General features: G+C 42.6%; 1 protein-coding gene across 1 annotated transcript in view; it reads right to left on the minus strand.

The window, feature by feature from the left end:
• The window catches only part of SNTG2 (syntrophin gamma 2), a 522,646-nt gene that overhangs the window by 200,002 nt on the left and 295,076 nt on the right, over window positions 1-27,568 (minus strand). Inside the window, exons 3-6 of the mRNA XM_068279105.1 lie at window positions 7,916-7,972; window positions 6,269-6,326; window positions 6,069-6,112; window positions 3,210-3,251 (exon numbers count right to left, since the gene is read on the minus strand). Coding sequence (XP_068135206.1) covers window positions 3,210-3,251; window positions 6,069-6,112; window positions 6,269-6,326; window positions 7,916-7,972 — 201 coding nt within the window. The remainder of the gene's footprint in view (window positions 1-3,209; window positions 3,252-6,068; window positions 6,113-6,268; window positions 6,327-7,915; window positions 7,973-27,568) is intronic.

The raw sequence follows: 27,568 nt of genomic DNA on the forward strand, positions 1-27,568 counted from the left end.
TGATTCCCCCCCCCTTTTGTCCCCACCAATAGAGCTCTCTATTGGTGGGGTCTGATCGCCCCTGCAGTGTTTGGTTTTTTTTATATAAATATTTATTTTTATTTTTTTTAATTAAATTTCTGTATTTTTTTATGTGTCTTATTCCCTCCATCCCTCCCACCCCCCAGGCAGCCAATAACGGCGATCGGCTGTCATAGGCTTCAGCCTATGAGAGCTGATCGCTCTCTTGCCCTCCAGGGGGACAGCCATGTCACACGGCTGTCCCCAGTACAGCACTGCTGCCGATCGCAGCGCTGTACAAAGCAATTAAGCGGCGGTTTCGCCGTTACAGTCTCCCAAGCGGCAATCACCGCTCGGAGACTGAAGGCGGAGCTCCGCTCCGCCCACCAAGTAGGAGATGCGCGCGCAGCGTGCGCGCGATCTCCTGCAAATGCAAGCCCCAGGACTTTAAGCCAATCGGCGGTAGGCGGTCCTGGGGCTGCCGCCGCGGCCACGCCCATCGGCGTGTAGCCGTCGGCAAGTGGTTAAATCACTTATAAACGAAAAAATACTCAAAATAATTTTTTAAGTACTTTTTCACCTACTCTGTGGAACTTTTTATCAATTGCAAAGTCCTGAAAAGTCATTTTAAACAGAAGATGAAAAAGTATCTCCTAGGAGAAGGCTTAGAAGGAAAAGTTAATTTCATATGGGCCAGGTTGTTTTGCAATCCACAGAGCTTGATATTGGAAGTACAAGTAGTCCCAGGCTCAATAAATAGAAATAATAGTCAAAAAATGTTAAGCCAATAGCCTATATAAATAAACTAATCAAAAATAAAATCTGAACTGGTATGAATAAGGAGTTCAAGGAACATAAAGAAAACATTTGTGAACCATAAACTCTTGGCATTGCCATCTGCTGTATCCATTTATTACTAAACATAGCTTCATGTTCACTAAACCCACTACATTAACTTCTTGGAAGAGGCATAAAAAGGTCAGGCTAACTTAATTTAGAGGGAAGCGGTTGTCAGTTACGTCATTAGTCAGCAAATACTATGCTCTATTTTATTTGTTAGGAAAAGCACCCCAGGGAGTTTTAAAATCAGACTAGACTGCATGCATTGAGAGTTCTGAGAAGATCATGCTGAGTTTTGTTTCTTTGATGCATACTTGGAAATATCTGTAATGCTAACTGTTTGGGGTTTTATACATAGATCACAAAGGGAGCTGCATGAAGTAAACACTTCCACAATCATTTCAGCATGTAACAATAAGTAAATAATTTAAAAAAAAATAAAATTAAAAAATATCATGTTTAAACTACACTAACGTGAGAGCTATGGGCCTGATCCAATCAACTTTTTCTCCAAGTCTTCTACTAGGTAATATTTTTACATCTTCTCAATAAAATGACTTTTAAGCCACCAGCAAGTATGAAAATAATCAGAATAATTTTTTTTTTGGGTACTTGTGTAGAGTTTTGAAAATTTATTTTAAACAGAAAATGAAAAATTATCTCATAGGAGAACACTTAGGAGAAAAAGTGAACTGAATCAGGCCATATAAGATTTTAGTTTACTGTAGTACTATCAGTTAAAAGATTATTCCTTATTAGTCAGTATATATTGCTGCACCTTGTATGTGCAAAAAGTCTTTGTAAGCTGTATTCTCTTCTGTGTAGCAATATAATTTATTCCACAGAAAAGATTAAGGATGGCAAAGGCTTTTTATTCCCTTCATGTAATGTTTGGTTACCTTAAATAAAAAGTAGATGAACGGTAGTCACGTTGTACCCAATTTATATAATAGCTGTCATTCACTTTATTATTTGTACAATCCAATGAAGAAACTTGGCAAAGATTTAATTGACTTAAAAACATGTAGAAGTAGAAAAAACTGTTAACCAGGTTGATATTTCACTGGTAGTTATTTAAACAGAGACAGCTAAAGCCTTGTCTACCTGTTAGTCTAAACTCAGCAGAAGCAGCTGGTCGTGGCCATCTCAGATGCCAATCTAGCATGTGTACTGCAATCTCAATGCATCACTAAAAGATCCAGAGTACAGGATCATTTTGGTCAGCAGCATTGTTCCTCCCGTTACCCCATCCACTGGACACACCTCTGATGTGGACCACACAATTGTCCAACCTCTCTCCTCCATAGCCACAAAACACTACAGCCTAGGGATGCATCTGTACAGCTCTCCGCATTAAACTATCACCTGAGGGATTGAGTCCAGATCCCTGTGTGACACTCATTGTGTGTGCATACGAACCCTTTCAGGCTGACTTATCTAGGTAGGTGCAAAAGATTACTGAGGCAAAAAGGAAAACAGGTGTCCATAGAAACTAGTTAAGGTTTGGTTATTGTAAATAAAAGGAGGGGGCTGCTGACTATTTACCCTGGGAAACAGCTTAGTTTTCATTCCATTATTTTTCACCTTTATTGGTAGAAAATTAGCTTCAAAAAAATTACACAGCCATAATTGCCCTGCATTTTTTTAAAAAGGCCCCAATTTATGAATTTTAATGCAGAAAATTACATTTCAATAATAAGTATATGCAACATTCAGAGTGCATCCAGTGTGATGTGTTCCAAAGGACAACAGTAGCTCAACGCATTACCATTTTATATTCTTTTATTTTGTAAAAATACTATGAATTTATTTGAATCAGCTTTTCAAGGGGGCAAGTGACATACCTTTCCTAAACACCCCCTCTGTGGACACTCATGGTTTTGTTGAGAAAAGAGCATGGGTGGATAAGATGATGGGAGACAAGAATGATTAGAAAAAAACATGTACTGATGGAGGTGAAGGGGGTGGAGAGGAAGTATGGGGAATTTAAAAACATCAATGCAGTAACTATATAGAGCCACAAGAGGGGAGGAGAAAGCAGTGGGGCCCAAGAGTGTAAAAAGAAAGAAATGGACAAAATCTAATGGTGCAATGTATCCTTTTGTTCAGACTGACATTATTAAAGCATAAACCTTGCATTTGTACAACTGAGATGGAGTCATACAGTATATCTGTGACATACTTACATTAGGTGAGAATGATCACTAAAACAATTCTTTGTTAAAAGCAGCCGTGCACAATATAGGTAGTATTATAGTAACAAGCGTGAAATAAAAAAAAAATATAGCTGAAATAAAAAAAAAAATAAGAATAATAAAATGCAAAAAAAGAAAATGAACACAGATTAGTGCAAAATACTTACAACTTACCACTTCTTCATGAGTTGCATTCTCAACATTAATCCCATTAACCTGCAATTACAAAAACTCTTTTGTTTATAATAATTGCACTTTATAGGCTTGATTACTCATTGAACAAAGATACGAGGATATTGAATTATTTCCTAAATGGGCTGACATCACTGAGCTGGGAATAAATGCTCATTTAGAGACAAGAGGCCTGACGCATTTCCAAGAATAAAAACATGCACTTGGTCAGAGTAAAATATCAGCCTGCATTGTGCATACTTCACTAGGTCATTTAATTTGCTAATTAACGTTGGTGATCTCTATATTAAGTAAGGCATAACTGGTGAAATTTGCAACAATGTTTTTGCCATGGAAATCACTAGAAGAGAAAAGTTCATAAAATACAGTTTATTTTCACAAAACTGGACATGTTTGGGTATATACTGTATCTCATACCCCCCTGACTTCAATGCCCTATGTGAAATGATCATTTTCATAAATCTGTAGCATACTGTATTACTTTAATCCTATATTTCTGAAAATATGTTATTTTAGCAGTAATGTTGGTTCCTTAAGCAATGCAGTGCTGTTTTAGGTGTACTTATGAATGATTTCTGTTGTTTTGGGTGTGCCTTCTTCAGCACCACAAATGACTTGGAACCTACTGTTTCACTGACCTTAATATGCTTTTTGTTATTTTAGATTTTATTACTATTTTGTTCTTATTTAAAAAAAAAAAACCATTTTATCAATAACTGAAAAAACTGCACATTCAAGTACTTTTAACCCTTATTTTTATGCAGCCTGGTATTTCTAGAATGGCTGAACAATCAAGAATAGGGCTTTGCAACTGGAACAACACTGGCCTACATAGTTCTTTACACTGGAGGGTATTCTGCAAGAAGGGGTCAGAAACCCCCCCCCCCCCCACCACCACCACCTTGCAAAGCAGAGCAAAAATATATTTTAGTAGAAGTTTCTACACCTCCAGTTGAGTAAACAAGTAGTAAGCAACCCTTCTAGTCTGAACCCATCTATCCTATTACCTCTGCAGCTGTCTTTTATGACTTTTTGATCTGCTAATGCTGCAATTAGTTTCTATTTTATGCCTCAAACTCAACTGATGTAATGAATCTGGTAGTTGTCTAATGAGAGGCAGTTTGGCATATATTAACACTTTTGCAGTTAATAACTTTTCTAGAAAACAAATGGAAAACAATGGAATTTCCTGGAGTTCTCTAGGTCAGTGTTTCCCAACCTTTTCCGGCCCGGGGAACACTGTCTGACCAAATTTTTCTCCGGGGAACGGCGCGCGCGCGCGGTGGGGGCGATGCGGCCCCCGGTTGTTTGCGCGACCTAGTGGACAGTGCCGCTATGGGGGGGGGGGGCTGGGGTGCGGCTGCATAGCTGGCATAGTTGCCCCAGTGTAGGGAGTTTAGTTGCCTCAGTATAGTGCCCCAGTATAGCCAGTATAGTGCCCCAGTATAGCCAGTATAGTACCCCAGTATAGCCCCCCAGTATAGCCAGTATTGTGCCCCAGTATAGCTAGTATAGTGCCCCAGAATAGTGCCCCAGTATAGCCAGTTTAGTGCCCCAGTATAGTGCCCCAGTATAGCCAGTATAGTGCCCCAGTATAGCCAGTATAGTACCCCAGTATAGCCCCCCAGTATAGCCAGTATTGTGCCCCAGTATAGCTAGTATAGTGCCCCAGAATAGTGCCCCAGTATAGCCAGTTTAGTGCCCCAGTATAGCCAGTATAGTGCCCCAGTATAGCCCCCCAGTATAGCTAGTATAGTGCCCCAGTATAGCCAGAATAGTGCCCCAGTATAGCTAGAATAGTGCCCCAGTATAGCCAGTTTAGTGCCCCAGGATAGCCAGTATAGTACCCCAGAATAGTGCCCCAGTATAGCCAGTTTAGTGCCTCCCGCCCGTCCCCGCGGCCGCCGCTGTTATTACCTTGTTAACAGCGGCCGCTCTCCCCTCTCCGGCGCATGTATATTCAAGCAGCGTATCTCCGGCTGCTCTGTGTGATGCACTGATGCGGAAGAAAGGAGGGCAGCGGCTTCCTGTAACGGCGATATGTATCGCCGTTACTATGGTAACCGAGCCCTGCCTCCTTCCGCATCAGTGCATCACACAGAGCAGCCGGAGATACGCTGCTAGCATATACATGGTCTGGAGAGGGGAGAGCGGCCGCTGCTAAGGTAATAACAGCGGCGGCCGCAGGGACGGGCGGGAGGGGGGATAAGAGCACGGCACACCAGGCAACGTTCCGCGGCACACTAGTGTGCCGCGGAACAGCGGTTGGGAAACACTGCTCTAGGTACATCACCGTATTTGTTTTGATGGTCAGAAATGTTTTTCTATGTCATCTGAATATTGATATTTAACTTAAAAGCTCTTGAATAAAAGATAAGTGACAGGTAATGGGTGAAAAATAGCGGCAAATGGTAGGACAGCGCTGACAAGCGGTTAGGACTGTTAGTATTGTCTGGTACCAATTCTGCAGGTTTAAGTACAATTACCTGATTTCTACAATAAGAAATCGCTTGTTCCTTGGTAAAAGGAAGTGTAGGTGCTTTAAGATCACTTTAGTAGCTATTACTTGCTCCCAGGTTGAGATTTAAAGTTTGACTACAACATGTAGCATTTTAAATTTTTTCTTGTGACTCGGGAGTCAAATTCATGAACTCATGCTTCACAGGCAAAGGCAGTACCCCTGGACACCCGCAGTATTTTTTTTTTTACATATGCACTGATACTTTGTGTATATATATATATATATATATATATATATATATATATATATATATATATATATATATATATATATATTGTTTATTCATTTTAGAAACTACAAGGAAAAGTCTAGGCACCTACCTGCATTAGTGCATCTCCAGTGAAAAGTAACCCACTCTGATCAGCTGGAGACAAACAAAATCAACACCCTCTAAGTAAAAGTTATAATAATAATAATAATAATAATGTATTTTTAACTGAATTACATGTACAAAAGATACAGATTGTAGTGCATTAATACATCATGAAACGAATATAAGTATTAATACAATGAGGTTTACCTGGTTGGTCCTTAAAGATTTTAGATATAACTACAGGCACTTTATGCTGTGCTCCACCCTAGAAAGAAAGTTGTGTCTCCGGTTAGTAAATATCAGCATACATTTTAGTATTATTATTTACAGATCAGCAATAAATAAATAAAATAATCTGCAGTACGGTAAATGGTTCAGTCCCAAACTTACAGGACAGATGATCAGTTCTCAGATCCTTTCGGCACTCAAAAAAGTACTGTCTCCTGGCAAAGAGTGTATGCAAGTTGAGTTCCCATGGTGTCCATCTGCCTTCTTGAGGAAGTCTTTAGAGATTTAACACTGTATACTGGGAGTTAACACCCTAACACTTTATTTATTCAAGTGCATATTTATTACTTTTAGTCATCTTTGGCAGATCTAAGCTCTGGGACAACATCTGGGAGTTTAATGACCAAACTAAAAGCCTGCTTAATAAATCCCGTATCGTCAGCCAGAGCCGACAGAGCGATATGGACAGATGCTGCTGTGAGTCAACCCGTGTATTTATTTTTTTTGCCAGAGGACAGTACTTGTGGTCAGGGCCGGCCCGCTCATGAGGCGGGGTGAAACTTTTGCCTCAGGCGGCAAATTTCCAGGGGCGGCACCCGCCCGTCCGTGGGTGCGGGGAGCCGGCCCGCCGAGCTGGAGGGGTAGCTGGCAGGACGGGGGTATTGGGCCAGCGGCGGGGAGGGGGGTCGGACCCCCCCCTCCCTCGCCTGGGTCCCCCGTCCTCCGCTCCCCTCCAGCCTAAATAGAAGCAGCCGTATGTGTAAGAGGCACGGGCGGGGAGACACTCACCTCCTCCTCGCTCCAGCGTGCGCTCCACTGACATCACTTCCTGCAGGAAGTGACGTCAGTGGAGCGCACGCTGGGAAGAGGTGAGCGTCCTCCCCGCCCGTGCCTCTTACACATACGGCTGCTTCTATTTAGGCTGGAGGGGAGCGGAGGACGGGGGACCCAGGCGAGGGAGGGGTCCGACCCCCCTCCCCGCCGCTGGCCCAATACCCCCGTCCTGCCAGCTACCCTTCCAGCTCGGCTGCCCCCCCCCCCCCCCGAGGGGGGGGGGGGGGGGCGGCGGTGACAATTTTTTAAAAATTTGCCTCAGGCGGCAAAAAGTCTAGGGCCGGCCCTGCTTGTGGTCAGCAATGGTGTCAGTGCCTTGAAAAGAAGAGGTAACGTAGCCCCACTCCCAAACCTCCATTACATCACACCTTGCCTATTGCACATAAGAATGACAGTTCACTGGACTTTCAATTATGACTGTGGTAGGAATTAGATTGTGTGCTCCTCTTGAGAGGGTGAGCGAAGCAACTATGGACTAAGTTTTCCTCTTCACAAGAAGTGGTAGAGGACAGAGGAGTTTCTGAAATGTGGGATACAACAGGACAATGACAAAGGATAAAGTAACAAGTGTCTGGTAACCGCTAGTAAGAAGCATGCCCAGAGGGGTTAACAGTTAGGAACTGTGTCTAAGGCCTTTTTTAACCCAGCAATCAAAACCCAAACTATAGTTTAGTCCATATTCCATATTCTTGGATTGTCATAGACAATTGACACCTAATAGATACTATAAACACGACACCCTGGCAGAAAGGTATTGCTACTAATTAAAAACAAATTCAGGTTAATGCTTACCTTAATGCTTAGACCTAGTCCTCCAACAGGGTCTCTGTGAAGTGTAACAGTTCTGCGCTTTAAAAAATTGGAAAATAAATAAAATTCAGGTTAGTATTGATATATGTACAGGAATATGTCAGAAGACTTACATTTTCTAAGGTTGAAAAACAGTACAGTAAAGTAAAGTCGAGTGGAGAACAAAAAAAAATAAAAGTTAATATTTTTTTAATTGTATTCAGTTAGGTGGCAAGGAGCATTACACTGGTGATGGGCACAACACAGGCGGCAGGTAGGCTGTGAAATGGTGTGTCGTCAAGAGTGACAGCAGGGAGCAAAAAATTCCTCAGCCAATAGTCAAGCTAATAGTATTTATCTGTTCTGTTCAACTGGGGCACTCCGTTTTTACTCTCATATATATGTTTTATATACATATAGTATGACACAAACATGAGTACACCTTTCACATTATTTGTAAATATTTTATTGTATGGGCAGCAGGGTGGAGAAATGGATAGCACTCTCGCCTTGCAGCACTGGATCCCCAGTTTGAATCCCAGCCAGGGCACTATCTGCACGGAGTTTGTATGTTGTCTGCGTGGGTTTCTTCTGGGCACTCTGTTTTCCTCCACCATCCCAAAAACACACAGAAAAGTTAACTGGCTTCCCTCTAAAATTGGCCCTAGACAATGTGTAGAGATTGTGTAGAGATAGAGAATATGTAGAGATTAGATTGTGAGCCCCTCTGAGGGACAGTTACTGTAAGTGACAAGACAATATACCCTGCACAGCCCTGCGGAAGATGTTGGCACTATATAAATAATAATAATAATTATATGTTTTCATGAGACAGCACTGGAGATATGACACACTGATACAATGTAAGGAAGTCAATGTACAGCTTGTATATTTGCTGCCCCATCAAAATAACGCAACACACAGCCAAATGTGAGTCTGAGTGAAGAATGCCAAATTTCTGTCCAATTAGATATTTGCCCTTCCCAGGGTCATGTTACTTGTTAGTATTACAAGGTCTCAGGAGTGAGTGGGGAGCAGGTGTGTTAAATTTGGTGTTATCGCGCTCACACTCTCTCATACACGCGTCGCTATACATAAAGATTGCCTACGCTATAAGAAGATTGCCAACACCCTAACTTGCTTCTTTATTTCCCCTCAGACTTAACTAATGTACAGAAGCAAAAAAGGACAACCCAGCATGCCCTGTAACTTCCTTTGTGCGGCAACGTACCAAAGACGAGTCAGGTAAACTGGGGAATGATCATTTATAAACAAGAAAAGTAATAGAGATTTTAACTTTTGGATTGCCTGATTAGCATCCTTATTGTTTACCAGATAAAAATAAAGAATTGATTTTTGATTTTAAGCCCGGCAGTTACACTTTAAGGCAGGGCTGGAAAATAACGGTGTGTACACAAAATATTGACAGTTTGGCTTTAATTTTTACATTTTTCACTAGAGCTGTACTCACTTTTGTTATCAGGGGCTTAGACGTTAATGGCTGTGTATTCACACCTGAGACCTTGTAACACTAACAAGTAAGATGACCCCAGGAAGGGAAAATATCTGATTGGACAGAATTTTGCCATTCTTCATTTAGACTCACTTTTGGCTGTGTGTTGAGTTATTTTGATGGGACAGCACATTTACACTGTTATAGTAGATGTGCAAAGACTACTTTACATTGTAGCAAAGTGTAATATCCTCAGTGCATGTCCTATGTATGTATGTGTCTTTGTAGAAACTACTAGTCTATAATTTTTTTCCCTTTTATAATATTCACCTGGAGTTCAACTATAAGCTTTATTTGTATTGTCATTTTTTAAGTGAAGGGAATGACATCTATTTCAAAATTGTCCCTTTTGTTTATACTTTTAGTTTTTTTAAGGCTCTTAATTGCTAAATTGGGGTCAAATGAGCAGAGCATTGGGGAATAAATGAAATGTACTTATTTGTTAATGGTTCGAGATACAAGTGTGATCTGAGGTCATTTTTGGCAATTACTTTTTTCATTGTTAAAAACCGTGTAATCATCTGAGGTAATTGTAATAATTTTTGTACGTGCTGTGAACGTAACCCATTGCTATATATTTATACAGAGTCAGACAAAGTACTTGTGATTTGGGCTGTTATTATCAGCATAATCATTATATATTTCTTTGTATTTTTTACAGGCCACAGAATCTTGTATAGAAATTGACCAAAAAAAAACCCCAAAAGCATTACTTTAAAATATACATGCAAACAAAAATGTATAAGAAAAATGCCCTAAATGCAAAAGTGTTTATTATATAAAATGTTTGCTTTGAGGCACAATAAATTGTTAGGCATAGACAAGCATTTTGCAAATTTTATTACAAAATTTCACGAACATGAAATTTGTGGCAATTCCCATTGACTTTAATGGCAGGCGGACATCAAAAACCTCCAGGGCATCCCTGTAGCCAGAATTTCTTTATAAAGGTGTACACAAACCTGGACAGTGCCCTCATCAAGTATCAAAGATGACAGTTACTCAAAAAATATGTTTTTTTAGGCAGAGGCTTTGTTTCATGCATTCATGCCAAAAATAACATATAGGCACATATGCAATTAACGTTTTCTCCTGGATTATCTCTTAGGAGATTTCCTCTTTTCATCTTACCTAAACTAACTTTTCAGCATTTTACAAGTGAAAAGGGTACCCAAAGGTTGGTGAAAAAGTACTATGAAATTTATGTTGAGTATTTTATTGCTTGCTTGTGGCTTGAAAGGCATTTTAGTTGTGAATATATCACCATGGAGATAACTCAGGAGAAGAAGTGAATTGTATCAGGGCCATCATAATATCTCACTTTCTCAATTTAAGGTCTTTAGAATGACCGCCATATTTACCTGCCTAAAAATTGTTATGTGCAGTCACTGTGTGAGATGCCTAAAATTTTATTTCATCGATTGTATGCTTAAATCTTTCTGCTTTAATAACACATTAGTTACACCCAGGCAATGTAACATGGGCCATGGAAAAAGGTGGCTCGACAGCCTAACATTTGACTTCCACTATATGAGAGGCCTGAAATATCAGGCATTGTATATTAAAGTATTAAATGTTTACTAATTTTTAAAAAGAAAATTGTCATGTGCCAGGCAAATAACTTCTCAGAGTCCAATGTATGTAGGACTAAATTATATACTGGGTGCTAAAGATGGTGCAGGATATCTGTCCCTGTGGCCAAGGCAGGCATTAGGCCTGCTGTAACAGGCACATTTTTACAATTGTAAATAATTTATTACATTAAAATTTTTTTTATTACTGACAGGCGCCAAGCAAATTTTGCATAACCCAGTGTAATTAGGAACCACTGATATACTGGATGCTGAAGGTAGTCCAAGATTGTTTTCCTTGTGACTAATTGTCTGTTGATACAGTATACAGAAGGATTTTGATCTTTCAGCAGCACACACACACAGAAGTATTTCCACACTAATGAAACTTTTTGAGCTGTTCTAGCTACACTAGAAGTGGCCGGGCGCGGTGTCTAGCTGACCCCGGGTGTTGTCTGTGATGATTTGCTCAGCTGCCTGTGCAGGCAGGCAGCTTTTTGACTATTGTGTAGGTTTGCATGCTGCAGGACTCTGGAAAGAAGAGCTTCTGTCAGTTTTGCAGCTTGTGCTTGCAGAGGAATTTGCATACGTTGTCATGCAAATTGCCTGGCCACATTCATTGGAGGTGTGTACTATAAGTACTATGTCTTTCCCACAATGCTGGGCTGTTCATAAGGATTTTGTCCTATGTAACACTCCTGGTGGGGTGTCAGCCTTACTCTCTGTTTGAAGATCAGTTTAGAGTAATTCCTGAATCTGCGCTAGGCAGGTTTTCCCTAGTGCAGTTAGGATTGTTTATCTGTTTGTTTGTTCTGTTGCTATTGTCCTGTCCCAACGGTGGCCGACAGGAAATGGTTCTGATCTCTGTTCTTGGAGTATAGCTGGTGCAGCGGTTGCTACCAGCTATCTCTTCTGATCTGTCTCTTTGGATCGCGCTAGCCACTTTTCTCTAGCGCTGTGGATCCTTCTGTTCTGTCTCCTGGGATCGCGCTAGCCACTTTTCGCTAGCGCTGTGGATCCTTCTGTTCTGTCTCCTGGGATCGCGATAGCCACTTTTCGCTAGTGCTGTGGATCCTTCTGTTCTGCTACTCTGTACCTGGATCGCGCTAGCCACTTTTGCTAGTGCTGTGGATCCTATCTCTCGCTTGTCCCTGTATTCGTGTCACTGTCTTGTCTGCTATGCTTGCTGGAGGCTCGGTGAGGTAACCGTTAAGCAAGCGCTCGCGTCCTCTGTTTCATGTTTGTCTGTTAATGGTTAGTTAGGCGTGCTTGTCTCTATTGTGCTTATCACGTGGAGACCGCGCATAACTGCGTGCACTGTTGCGAATGAGTGCGGTGTTCGCGGTTAGCTAGCGTTTGTCATTTTCCGTATCTCCTCATTGTATTATTTGCTGTGCCTTTGCTAACCTCGTATTCTGTCCTGATCTGCCTTGTGTCACGTCTGGCGATCGCACCTCTCGCGATCGCGTTCCTGTTTCATATTTGCTGTTGTGTGTGCACTGTCACGGGGTGGCAACTAGGTTGGCGCACACACATACAACCTGTCCCTTTGCTCGTTCTCATTCGCAATCGCCTCTCTTGCGATTGCGTTCTGCGCTTCGTACAATTCCTGTCTGGCATTTGTGGAGGTACAGAGGATTGGTTCCTCTGCACTCCCCAGTGCCATCTGCCGACAGGAATTTTCCCTCTACGGGTGCGTAGCACCTTTTGCTGGGTGCCTGCAAATATACGCTTGTGGAGGATTTCCGCCGTGTCAGCGCAGGCGTTGTGCGCTGATCACGGAGAAAGTTCCACAATCATTACATTGTCATACTCTGCCGTTTGCCTCCTCTGCCTTGAAACCTTTCTATGCTTCCTACCTTTTCCTCCCTCTCTGAGGCTCTGTCTTTCCCTCTGAACTCTTCTCCTCCTGTTCCTCCCTTATGAGCACCCATGACACATCCATTGGCACATCCTCATCATCCTTATCTCTTAAAGTTTCAAGTTCACAGTAGGCTGCAACATCAAGGACATTACACATTGTGGTGACCCGGGGACTGTTGTGTTTTTTTTTTCTTTTTTTTTTTCTTCAATAGAGTTTTTATTGATAATATCAATCATGAGTTGAAACAAACAATCAGTACAATACTGTAAATGAACTGGTAACATCTTACATTTTGTATCCTAAATAGCTCACAGACATATAGCATACAAAGTGTTCTCACTACTTTGGTTTGCCTTCTCAGAAACTGGATTGGATTATGAAGTTGGTGCAAGATGAGGCGTTTGTTGTGCACTCTTAAGCATACCTCTTATGTTTGCTACGTGAAAGCTTATTTTCTAATAGAGTAGGAGGACCGATGGATGGTGACCTCCTGTGTTCTTGTAGTTATATGGGCCTTGAGGGAGGGGTTGATGTTGATCTGGGGGTGGGGTTAGGTGGGTAGGGTAGTGAGTAAGCTTAATGCTGGTTTAGTTTCAGGTTAGACTTATACTCTGTTGACTTTTCATGACCACTCTGGGTGGAACAGAGTATACTATATTAGTTAATGGGACTGATTTCCCTGGTCTATGTGGGGAGGGGGGAAGATAGGAGGAAGAGTGGGGTTTGTTAGCTATTGCTGTATCTGCTTTGGGCCGGTTACATGGGTATTTTGCCCTGGATTTTCGTTCGTGTGTACTTTCACGATTTCTATTAATAATTAAAGGTTGAGTTCTGAGGTCATCTCTGCACCAAGTTCTACTGAGAAGAGTCATATATTACGTTTACTGAGGCTAATTTGGCATGTAACTACTACATAATAGAGTTGGGCCGAACGGTTCGCCGGCGAACCTGGTTCGCGCGAACCTAGGTGGTTCGCGTGCGGGTACCGCACGCGAACTTTATTGCGGAAAAGTTCGCCCCATTGCGGTTCGCCCCATAATGCACTGAGGGTCAACTTTGACCCTCTACATCACAGTCAGCAGGCCCAGTGTAGCCAATTAGGCTACACTAGCCCCTGGAGCCCCACCCCCCCTTATATAGGCAGGCAGCGGCGGCCGTGGCCACTCGTGTGCCTGCATTAGTTAGAGTAGGGCGAGCTACTGCAGTCTCTCATAGGGAAAGATTAGTTAGCCTTAGCTTGTCCCTGGCTGCATACCTGTTCATTGATCCTGCCACTGCATACCTGTTCATTGATCCTGCCACTGCATACCTGTTCATTGATCCTGCCACTGCATACCTGTTCAGTGATCCTGCCACTGCATACCTGTTCATTGATCCTGCCACTGCATACCTGTTCATTGATCCTGCCACTGCATACCTGTTCATTGATCCTGCCACTGCATACCTGTTCATTGATCCTGCCACTGCATACCTGTTCAGTGATCCTGCCACTGCATACCTGTTCATTGATCCTGCCACTGCATACCTGTTCATTGATCCTGCCACTGCATACCTGTTCATTGATCCTGCCACTGCATACCTGTTCAGTGATCCTGCCACTGCATACCTGTTCATTGATCCTGCCACTGCATACCTGTTCATTGATCCTGCCACTGCATACCTGTTCATTGATCCTGCCACTGCATACCTGTTCAGTGATCCTGCCACTGCATACCTGTTCATTGATCCTGCCACTGCATACCTGTTCTGTGAACCCACCACTGCATACCTGTTCTGTTCAGTGGACCCGCCACTGTATACCTGTTTAGTGAACCCGCCACTGCATACCTGTTCTGTTCAGTGGACCCGCCACTGTATACCTGTTCAGTGGACCCGCCACTGCATACCTGTTCTGTTCAGTGAACCCGCCACTGCATACCTGTTCTGTTCAGTGGACCCGCCACTGTATACCTGTTTAGTGAACCCGCCACTGCATACCTGTTCTGTTCAGTGGACCCGCCACTGTATACCTGTTCAGTGGACCCGCCACTGCATACCTGTTCTGTTCAGTGAACCCGCCACTGCATACCTGTTCTGTTCAGTGGAGTTTGGTGTGTCAGTGTGAAGCAGTACCTTAATTACACTCCCTGATTGATGTATACACATGCAAGATGTTTTAAAGCACTTTAGGCCTGTCATTTAGCATTCAATGTGATTTCTGCCCTTAAAACGCTGCTTTGCGTCAAATCCAGATTTTTCCCGGTGACTTTTGGCGTGTATCCCACTCCGCCATGCCCCCCTCCAGGTGTTAGACCCCTTGAAACATCTTTTCCATCACTTTTGTGGCCAGCATAATTTTTTTTTTTTTCAAAGTTCGCATCCCCATTGAAGTCTATTGCGGTTCGCGAACTTTAACGCGAACCGAACCTTCCGCGAAAGTTCGCGAACCCGGTTCGCGAACCTAAAATCGGAGGTTCGGCCCAACTCTACTACATAACAGTGTAGGAATTGCCTTACTACGTATAACATATAACATCATAAGTTTAAACAGTCAAGCTCAAACTCAAGTACCACCTGTAGGGGTAAGGGATGTGGAGGAGGGGACAGAGTGTAAAAACATTTACTCAGTGCTGGTTAATTGAGTGTTACTTTTATGGGATCGTTGTTGGATTCACTTTTTATTGGTAGCTCCAATGGGAAGGAAGCTCAAAGCTAAATTTATGGTGTGTGACCCCTACTCGAAGGCTTTGTTCTAACCTCAAGTTGTTTTGTACTAGGTTCTTGAGGACTGTTGTGTTTTTGCGTTGCTTTTGTTCATCAATGCCTGGGGAAATAGCTCCTTTGAGCAATCTGATTCATGTGGAGAGGCTGCTGTGGTGGTTGAGGTGGTGTTGCAGTTGACCACAGGAGAGGAGAGTGAAGATAATGATAACCTCAATTAGGTTCCAGTCGATTGCAGTACACCAACAGGCAATCAAACAAGTAAGCAAAGGGTTTATTCTCTTAAAGTTCTTACTTAGTTGCCCTGGAAGAATACTACCCACAATGCATAGGTCTTCAATCAGTGACATATACCCCACATTTTCAAAACACTCAAGTCCTGTAATTTCATTACACACTGAGTTATTGGAGCAATATAAGTTAGAAAGTCTTTGACAAATCTAACATTGTAAAAGGTTAATGGGGAATTTTAATTTTCCTTCTAGGTCTCATTCAGCCCTGAATAAGAAAATTATTAACCATATATTCATTGCAGCAATCAAGTCTATTGTCTTAGGCTTCAATCTCCGCGTATCTCTTCACTCTGGCTTCAGGGCGGCTTTTATATAAGCATGCAGGATGAAATCGTGAAGGTTATTCTCTCTCGTTTTTGCTAAGTTTCATGCTACAAGACCGTCACACATTATGCTAAAGAGAGCCTTGTAAATAGATCTATAGCTTTATATAATATGGCTAGGGAAATAAACCACTTTTTTTGAACACTTTAATGAGTAGTCTCATTAACAACAGTCATCAAACATTATTGCACATAATGGAAAGCCGTCAAGTCTTTAATTTATAACAAAAGCTTGCCAGGGCATACAGGAACAGGCTTTGGTGGTATGCAGTATGTAATAAATACAGGGTTCAAAACAGATGTGATGTGTATTGATGAGTGTCCAGATTCAATGCAATCAAAGTTTATCTTATTCTTAATCATTTTTGGTTCTAAATTATATTATGGTGTATATATGAAGAACATGATGTGGGTACTCTTCATAAGTATCTATATATATAATAGACTAAGTGCCTCAACCTTCAAACAAGAAGAAGAAGTACTTTGCATGAGAAAATGTATGCGTGCTCAAACACCAAGTTTAAGGCCTCTTTTCCACGGACTGTTGAGCTGTGTGCTCAGCGAGCAGTTACCAGGCAGCAGTGAGCAGATACCAGGCAGCAACAAGCAGTTACCAGGCAGCAGCAAGCAGTTATCAGTCAGCAGTGAGCAGATACCAGGCAGCAACAAGCAGTTACCAGGCAGCAGCAAGCAGTTACCAGGCAGCAGTGAGCAGTTACCAGGCAGCAGTGAGCAGTTGTGAGAGTTTGAGAGCCATTTCACTGCCTATTCACAGTCCATGGAAAAGAGGCCTTACCCTAGCAAGTCTGACATTGCAAATCTGGCCTAATTGGCTATTCATGAGGCAATGCTCATGCAAATGCATGCACAAACCAATACCACAAAGCAGTCACCCTGCTACATGCTACATTAGCACTATCCGGCTTAGTGCACACCAGAGCGGTTCGGCAGCGTTTTGCGATCCACTTGCGGCTGCGGATACGCTTGGGTAATGTATTTCAATGGGCTGGTGCACACCAGAGCGGGAGGCGTTTTGCTGAAACACATACTCCCGAGGTGAGGCATTTTTTGGATTGCGGAGGCGTTTCTGCCTCCAATGTAAAGTATAGGGAAAACGCAAACCGCTCTGAAAAACGGCAGTTCAGAGCGGTTTTGCAGGCGTTTTTGTTACAGAAGCTGTTCAGTAACAGCTTTACTGTAACAATATATGAAATCTACTACACCAAAAACGCTTTACAAAACCGCAAAATGCTAGGTGAAATGCTACAGAAAAATAAGAAAAAGCGTTTCAAAATCTGCTAGCATTTTGCGGATCTGCTAGCAGTTTTTGGTGTGCTCCAGGCCTCCAGGAGCACCACGGGGAGGATTCCCAATGCCCCCTTTTTATACAACTGGGGGACCGCAGGGTCCCAGGCTCTCTCACTGCCTGGAAACCACAGCGGCACCCCGGAGGGGAAGGCTGGGTGGCGTGGACGACCCCCTCCCCAAGTGTGGCCAGCGCCGGGGAGAGCCATCTGCACCCACCTCCCAATATTAAAAACAGGCACTTACCTTAACGTCCATTGCGTTCTGCTACATGTGCATTAATTTGGGGGCACCACATGAGAAAGGAGAGAAGCATGGGTCACCCCGAGCTTTAGAGCTCAGGGCTGGCTCACATACAGCACTCCAGAGGGGGGGGGGGAGGATAGGCGCACTCACTCCAGGGTTCACACCACTGGAGCAAGCCATCCACCACCTGCCTCCAAAGGATACAAACTGCACAAAATGCTTTCCATGAGAAAATTAATGCGCATGTAGCAGAACCCAATGGACGTTAAGGTAAGTGGCTGTTTTTAATATTAGGAGGTGGGTGCGGACGGCTCTCCCCAGCGCTGGCCACGCTTGTGGGGGGGGGGGGGGGGGCGGCTGTGGTTCCCAGGCAGCGAGAGAGCACTTTGCAGTATTGGTTTTTTGACCCTGCATAGTTTGGCATGCGAAAGCAAATGCATATTTGCATGAGCATTGCCTCATGAATAGCCAATTAGGCCGGATTTGCAAAGCCAGACTTGCTAGGGTTAAACTTGGTGTTTGAGCACGCATACATTTTCTCATGGAAAGCCTACTTCTTCTTGCTTCAAGGTTGAGGCACGTACTCTATTAGATAGATAGATGCGGCGTATGCTACGACGCGGGTTGGCTAGTGTTCTATATTTCTATAGGTTTCTACTGTATATAGCAAAAGATTTCTATATAGTTTTAAAAGGGTATATGTTATATGAGCAGGGGGAAGGGGGGTTAGGCTCGACTTAAACTTAAATAGTGCCCCTACATTTTGTTCCCATGATTCTTGAGAGGGACATGAAGATTCTCTTTGGGTATCTTCCTGAAAGGCAAGGTTTCCGCTTGACATCCATATTTAGCAGAAAGGGTTACTTTAAAATGTGCCTCATCTTAGAGGTTATGCTGCAAACAAAAACTTAAGCTACACAAATCAAAAACAAAAATGAGACCTTACTATGCTGAAACGCTCTCTAAAAGTTCTATTTATCCTAATAGAAGAGAACAACTTAATAGCTTCGTTAGAATCACAAATAAAGCTGGTAAACAATTTTTTTTGATGGGGATAAACTGCAATCATTCCAAAAAACACATAAAACAGTATACATTACAGTATACAAACAGTAGACATTATAGAAGAGAAAAAGGAAAAAACGGCTAAAAATAACCTAGCCCTGGTCCATGACTATAGCCCCATGGCAACAACCATTAAAAAAGCAGTGAGTAAGAATCTCAATATCCTACAGTCTGATGCAGATCTGAACCCGATCTTGCATGAATCCCCCTTACTGTCATACAGGTCTAGCAAATGACTAAGAGACATCCTGGTACAGGCTGATCCAGTAAACAAACAAATATGAAAAATCTTCATTTACTTTTTCAGATAGGAAGGGCTTCTATAAATGCTACAAATGTAATGTGTGCAACTCACTAATCACTGGTAAATATTTCTCTGATCCTAGGAGTGGAAAGAAATACTATCTTAAAGACTATTACAACTGTAATACAGAGTATTGTACATATATATTGCGGTGCCCTTGTGGATTGACATACATGGGGAAGACCACGAATGCCTTTAAGGTATGCTTCCAACATCACAGGAGTGATATCCAACTAGCTATTGAGGCACTAGCGAAAGGTAAAACCTTGGACGTCACCAAGCCAGTGACAGTCCATTTTGCCAACATGGGGCATCGCACTATTGACCTAAAAGGGCTAGTGATTGACTGTGTTAGGAAACCCCGGAGGGGTGGTGATAGGGACAGACTATTGCTACAGAGAGAGGCATATTGGATATATACTCTTGATACCGTCTCTCCCAAAGGGCTGAATCAATATAACTCATTGAACTGTTTCCTGGGTGAAAGATGACCTGATGCAGTGGACAATTTGATCACTTGTCCAAATGATCCAATTGGATAGGGGTTCAGCTTGGCCGGTTTGTTGTGGGCTAAACTGTGGAATCTCTAATCTGACTATGTATTTGGAAGGGGTCGCTCTTACCAGTATAATTATGCGACACTGTCTGTTTGGGACTTTGTATGTCACTTATTTTTGACAACCTCTTTTTCTTTTCTCTTCCTGTTGTTCTTGTCTATTTTACTTCTCAGCTTTTTCCTTTCTTTTTTCCCCTTTCTTCTTTTCTTTTCTCTCCTCTTGCCAATGCCCATTGTAGTGCACTTGTTTGCAGGGACTTCTGGCAATGTCCAGATTTATATGCTAGTGTAGCAGAGTTTAAATATGCTTAGATCAGAACTGTATGTTAGTCGTGCTTCAGTGGATTGGTGCTGTTTGGACTGGTGCCCATGGGGTGGTGCTCCCCCCTTTTTTGCATGTGCCAGGGCTGTATTTGTGCATCTTGTGCGCTATATTGGTCCAGGCACTCAGGTGCTGGCACTGCGCCAGTGTGCGTAGCATTTTGCTAAATTTTTGTGGCCACGTCGTATGGTGTTTGTGCTGGGAGCATCACACACGGTCGCCATGACAACCGTGTGATGCGACAGAATTGACGGCGCAGGAAAGCCATAATTGGCCAGTGGCGCCTTAGCCCATGCCCACTGCATGATGTCGTTATGACAGTGGGATGGACTGGGCAGTTCACGATTGCGTCAAAGTTGACGCATAGGACGCGACCACGTATGCTGTATGGTTGGCATGGTTACGCTTGTGGGAAGCACCCGTCGGATAGCGGAAGTGACATTACAGGTCCCTCCGTGTGGCGGAAGTGATTTGGTTGCTGTGACAACCTGGACACAGAGCGCACGGTAACGGCTGGATTAGCCGTGGCGCGAATTCACAGACCTATCAGGTTTGAACGGGGCGGTTCTCCGCCCCTGCCAGCGTTGACTGACACAGGAGGGGAGCGAGCACTACCTGGATGGGCACCACTGATCGGCATCACTGACGTAAGTGGCACAGGTGCCAAGCAGACATGATACTAAGGGTTGTATGCATATCCACGAAATGTAATATAGTATGCATGATGGCTTGTATTACTAAGTCCAGCAGCAATGCTGACACATAGAGCAGGGGGCGGTGGGGGGAGTTTCCTCTTTGATTGTCATGGGTGGCTTTCCACCCCATAGAGTATAAAGTTACTGTGCACTAGTAGGTGTGTTGTTTGTTTGCACTATCTGAGGAAGGGGACCCGCTGTGGCCCCGAAACTATTGTCATGTTCATTGTGCTGATGAAGCAATAAAAGCGAAGTATTCTGCATTTGAATCGGTGTGCCAACCTGGACTCTTTGCTTGATATTGTAACTTTGGATGCCAGGGCTCAGCATCCACAGGTTTCAGCACCCGGACCGTGAGTAAGCTGTGCCACCTCTGCAACACATTTGCAAAACAGTATACAGTGGGATGCGAAAGTTTTGGCAACCTTGTTAATTGTCATGATTTTCCTGTATAAATCGTTGGTTGTTATGATAAAAAATGTCAGTTAAATATATCATATAGGAGACACACACAGTGATATTTGAGAGGTGAAACAAAGTTTATTGTATTTACAGAAAGTGTGCAATAATTGTTTAAACAAAATTAGGCAGGTTCATAAATTTGAGCACCACAAAAAAGAAATGAAATGAATATTTAGTAGATCCTCCTTTTGCAGAAATTACAGCCTCCTAACCCTAACTGTAGTTTCCAATGAGAGTCTGGAATCTGGTTGAAGGTGTTGTGGACCATTCCTCTTTACAAAACATCTCTAGTTCATTCGGGTTTGATGGCTTCCGAGCATGGACAACTCTCTTTAACTTACACCAAAGATTTTCAATTATATTCAGGTCTGGGGACTGAGATGGCCATTCCAGAACGTTGTACTTGTTCCTCTGCATGAATGCCTTAGTGGATTTTGAGCAGTGTTTAGGGTCATTGTCTTGTTGAAAGATGTAGCCCTGGCACAGCTTCAGCTTTGTCACTGATTCCTGGATATTGGACTCCAGAATCTGCTGATACTGAGTGGAATCCATGTGTCCCTTAACTTTGACAAGATTCCCAGTCACTGCACTAGCCACACAGCCCCACAGCTAGAGATGGGCCGAACCTCCGATTTTAGGTTCGCGAACCTACCGCGAAAGTTCAGTTCACGCAAACTTTCGCGAACCGCAATAGACTTCAGTGGGGAGTCAATTATGCTGGCCAGAAAAATAATGCACACGATGTTTCAAGGGGTCTAATACCTGGACGGAGACATGGTTGAGTGGGATGCACGTCAAAAGTCTCAATAAAAAAAACTAAATTTGACGCAAACCAGTGTTTTAAGGTCAGAAATCACATTGGATGTTGAATTGCAGGCCTAAACTGCTTTACAACATCTTGCATGCGTATACAGTGGCTTGCAAAAGTATTCGGCACCCTTAAGGTTTTCCACATTTTGTCACATTACTGCCACAAACATGAATCAATTTTATTGGAATTCTTCGTGAAAGACCAATACAAAGTGGTGTACACTTGAGAAGTGGAATGAAAATCATACATGATTCCAAACATTTTTTACAAATCAACTGCAAAGTGGGGTGTGCGTAATTATTTAGCCCCCTGAGTCAATACTTTGTAGAACCACTTTTTGCTGCAATTACAGCTGCCAGTCTTTTAGGGTATGTCTCTACCAGCTTTGCAACATCTAGAGACTGAAATCCTTGCCCATTCTTCTTTGCAAAAAAGCTCCAGCTCAGTCAGATTAGATGGACAGTGTTTGTGAACACCAGTTTTCAGATCTTGCCACAGATTCTTGATTGGATTTACTGTAGATCTGAACTTTGACCGGGCCATTCTAACACATGGATATGTTTTGTTTTAAACCATTCCATTGTTGCCCTGACTTTATGTTTAGTCTGGTTGACCTGCTGGAAGGTGAACCTCTGCCCCTCTTGCAGACTCCAGGAGGTTTTCTTCTAAGATTGCCCCGTATTTGGCTCCATCCATCTTCCCATTAACTTTGACCAGTCTCTGTCCCTGCTGAAGAGAAGCACCAACAGAGCATGATGCTGCCACCACCATATTTGACAGTGGGGATGGTGTGTTCAGAGTGATGTGCAGTGTTAGTTTTCTGCCACACACAGCGCTTTGCATTTTGGCCAAAAAGTTCCATTTTGGTCTCATTCAACCAAAGCACCTTCTTCCGCATGTTTGCTGTGTCCCCCACATGGCTTGTGGCAAACTGCAAACGGGACTTTTTATGTTTTTCTGTTAACAATGGCTTTCTTCTTACCAGTCTTCCATAAGAGCCAACTTTGTGCAGTGCATGACTAATAGTTGTCCTATGGACAGATTCCCCCACCTGAGCTGTAGATCTCTGCAGCTCGTCCAGAGACACCATGGGCCTCTTGACTGCATTTCTGATTAGCGCTCTCTTTGTTTGGTCTGTGAGTTTAGGTGGACGGCCTTGTCTTGGTAGGTTTCAGTTGTGCCATACTCCTTCCATTTCTGAATGATCGCTTGAACAGTGCTCCGGGGGATGTTCAAGGCTTTGGAAATCTTTTTGTAGCCCAAGCCGGCTTTAAATTTCTCAATAACTTTATCCCTGACCTGTCTGGTGTGTTCTTTGGACTTCATGGTGTTGTTGCTCCCAAGATTCTCTTAGACAACCTCTGAGGCCGTCACAGAGCAGCTGTATTTGTACTGACATTAGATTACACACAGGTGCACTCTATTTAGTCATTAGCACTCATCAGGCAATGTCTGTGGGCAACTGACTGCACTCAGACCAAAGGGGGCTGAATAATTACGCACACCCCACTTTGAAGTTATTGATTTGTAAAAAATGTTTGGTATCATGTATGATTTTCGTTCCACTTCTCACGTGTACACTACTTTGTATTGGTCTTTCACGTGGAATTCCAATAAAATTGATTCATGTTTGTGGCAGTAATGTGACAAAATGTGGAAAACTTCAAGAGGGGCGAATAACTTTGCAAGCCACTGTGTATATATATATATATATATATAGATATAGATATAGATACAGATATAGATATATATATATATAGAGATATAGAGATATAGAGATATATATAGATATAGAGATAGATATATAGAGATAGAGATAGATATAGATATAGATATAGATATAGATATAGATATAAGCTTACATTATGCCATCTTGCTCTGCTTTGAGTTGAAGAATTCTGCCAGCAGAAAGGCTCTCTTTTCCCTATACAGTAGTGTGGGAATACCTTAGTCCATGTTTTATGGACTAAATGGCAAAACTTTTCATAGAGAAAACCACCCTTTCAATCTAACTAACACCTAATTTATTCCTTCTACACTCAGGGTTAGAAAAAATATGCTTGAATGTTAGGTTATGCGTTCTAGTACATGTCATATGAGGGTATTTTCATGAACCCATGGATAGCTTTGGTTGATTCCTCTCCTCAATATCTGCTGAGGTTTAGCTGTAGGTACTTGGGAATAAGGACGTCTGAGTACACCTAGGCACAGTAGGATGCCATATTAGAAATTAGGTCTTGTAGTGGTAACAACATATCATTATTACAATGTCTTTACATCCAGGGCAGGACCTACCATGAAGCCACTTGAATCACATCATTCAGGTGGCAAAATCTAGGGGGTGGCATTTGGATGAACAGTTTAGGCCACCTTGCACCTGCCTCCTCTACGCATTCCTGCCCCCCTTCCCAACAAGCACACTACCCTCCTCATTCATGAATCCCCTAATCCCTATCTTTATTCATCCGGTGGCACTTGCTACCAAATCGCGTGCCAAAGCTACCCCTCTGACTGACCATGGTGATTGTCCGCTGGTGATGGGGTTTATATGGCGCTTACATGAGGTATGAGGCATATATAATGGCGATGGGTAGATATACAGTATATGTCAGAATGTCCGTGGGGGGAACATCCACCAAAGTTTGCTTCAGGCAGCAGAAAGTCTAGAACCGGCCTTGCTTATATGTGATACATTTCTGAGCTGGCTTTTTGTTAGATGTACAGTTTTTATAATTACAACCGACTGTCTGACATTAATATGTTATAAACAAGTAATTGTTTTGACAAAAAAATCACAACAATAAAAGTTAAAAATGGAAACAAAAATGAGGAAAAACCCTAAACTCCTGTCAGTATAATCCAATTATCATGCTTGGTGCTGGAACCAATCTAAAGTAAAGCATACAGGTTAGATTAGCTAAAAAAAAATAAAAAAATTAAAAAACTGTATTAATTCTGTCATTACAGTTAACGATATCATTTTAGAAACATACTACAGTATAAAGCATAAGTAAAAGGGGAGAAAGAGAATCCTTCAGTATTATCAGCCTCCAGTGACGTTATGCACAACTGCACATGCATAGAGAAATGTGTAATCTATAAAAGTAGAACGCCCAAAAATACCAACACAGTTCTATTGCTGATGATTTATAAATATATCCGACTCAAGAGCAATTCTGCAGTATGGGAATAAATCCCAAGAAATGGCAATGTAATTCCACAAATAAAGCAAGGTGCTGTACCATAGCATTTGCTTATGGTAATAAGTCATTCCAGAATCCCAGATGGATAAACTTAAATCCAATGTGAAAACCAATGCTGGTCATCAAACAACATAGTGAGGTGCCGTTCTCTTTGTCTGTAGACATGACTCAGTTTCCACATATAGGGCAGTCAAATGATTAAGACACAATCTTCTCACAGCAATTAAAAGTTTATTCTGATGGGACCTTATTATGCCAACTGAATAATTGCCGCTCCCATTGTTTATGGAAAATTACCTGTAGCTTAACCTTCTCTACTCACTCTACTCTGCTCCATCTGCTGAAACAAAAATTCAACTACTTACTGCACAGTGTGCAGTATAACTACGCCTTGCAGGACTTCATCTGAAGTCCCTGGGATGTAGATATTAGTCTATTGCCGCCGTGCACCGACGCTCACTCCCATGTGTGTTCTTGCCGCCGATCGTTAGAGGGGAGATAAATGAATGGGTGTAACGAATGGGGAATTATCTCTGTGGTCAGCGCACAAGATGTGCGCTGACACTGCGGAAATCCTCCACAAGCGTTTAAATAACAGAACCCAGCTTTGGTGCAATGCACCTGTAGAGAGGAATTCCCACCAGCAGATGGAGCAGTGGAGTGCAGAGGAATAAACCCTCTGCACTACCACAGATGCCACCTGGAAATTGTACGAGATGAAACAATACAGGGCAAGATAGCCCCTAGAGAGAGAGTGAGCACAGAGACAGAATGTATGTATGTCCACCAATCCAGTCGCCACCCGGCGACGGTTGACATACCACACCGAAAACCAAAATGAGAAAGCAATCGCCAGAATGGCGATTGCTAATAGAGACACAAGACTGAATAAGACAGAGCGTGACTGAGTAGGGAAGACACAGCAAAGAACCACAATCTGAAAGTCAAAGAAAATAACAAACGAACTACCTAAACACGGTCCCCGCACAAAAAGCGCAACAGAGACAAGCGCGTTAACGGCACGGTCACCGCAAAAAAAGTGCAGCAGTGACAAAACGCACCAACCCTAACTAACACATGAACCTAACAATGACGACAGACAAATAACGCAAACGCTTGCTTATCGGTTGCCTGCCACCAGACAACAGCAAGCGTTCGTGCTGGACAAGACAGACTAAAGGAGTAACCAGTAGCAACCGCAGCTAAGGTTATACTCCAAGACAGACAAAGGAGATCCACCGCCTCTACCGCCAGGGCGAATGCGATCTAGGAATGAGACCAAACGATTTACTGCCAGCCGCCGCAGGCGACAGTGCAATCGCAGGGACCAGACAAAACAGCACAGGAATAAACAGTACAAATAATACAAAGCCTGACTGCACTATAGAGAATGCAAGATGCACTCCCCAATAATTAACTACACTAGAATATTCGCAAACAATCAGCAGAGGGGCTGAAACTCAAGGTAAGTCCAGCAGAACCAAACCTTTATGACCAGCAGGGAATTCGGGGAGGAAATGATATTTATACTGCAAGCCTTCAAAGGAAGCAGATAAGCAATTTGCATGACAAGTGGATGCAAATCCTTCAGCAGAACAGCAGCTCTGAAACTTACAGAATGAAGACAGATCTCCTTTCCAGGGACCTGCAGCATACAGACCTAAATTTTTTTTCAAAAAGCTGCCTGCCTGTGCAGACAGCAGAGCAGATCATTACAGTGGGAACCCAGTTCACATTAATTAATCTAAGTCCCCGTGTCAATGATCAGCGACATAAATAAAATGCCTGCGGTCATTGTAATTATGGAAGTAGCACGTCCAGAGATGGAACAGGGTCCTCCAGCTCCCAAGGCTGAGACACCAAAGTGCACCCCTCCATCCCTCCCACCCCAGCCATCACACACTGATTGCTGTTAGACTAAGAGGCGCCCCAGAGCCCCCAACACCTTAATCACTAGTTTATTATTACTTTTTAATATGTATGTCAAGATTATATTACTGTTATTTTTGAAAAATGTTTTTAAGTGATGGATGCAAAACTGAAAAAATGCACAATTATTTCCAAATAAAATACTGGCACCATACTTTGTACTAGGAAAATATTTTAAATGTTTTTAATAACCAGGATAAATGGCTAAATAAAATGTCTGGGTTTTATCAACAGTAGAATGTACTATTTTAAAACTATAATGGCCAAAAACTGAGAAATAATGTTTTGTTTCCATTTTTTTCTTATCAGGTGTTTCTAATGTTTTTTGACAAATCTGACAAGATTAGCTGCATGCTTGTTTCCGGTGTGATTCAGACACTACTGCAGCCAAAGGGACAAACATGGCTGCCAGGCAACTGATATTGCTTACAAGGAAATAAATATGGCAGCCTCCATATATGTTACTCACATCCGTTGTCCTTCAAGGCCCAAGA

This window comes from Hyperolius riggenbachi, chromosome 4 (genome assembly GCF_040937935.1).
Source record: "Hyperolius riggenbachi isolate aHypRig1 chromosome 4, aHypRig1.pri, whole genome shotgun sequence".
In the NCBI taxonomy this organism is placed as follows: Eukaryota; Metazoa; Chordata; class Amphibia; order Anura; family Hyperoliidae; genus Hyperolius; species Hyperolius riggenbachi.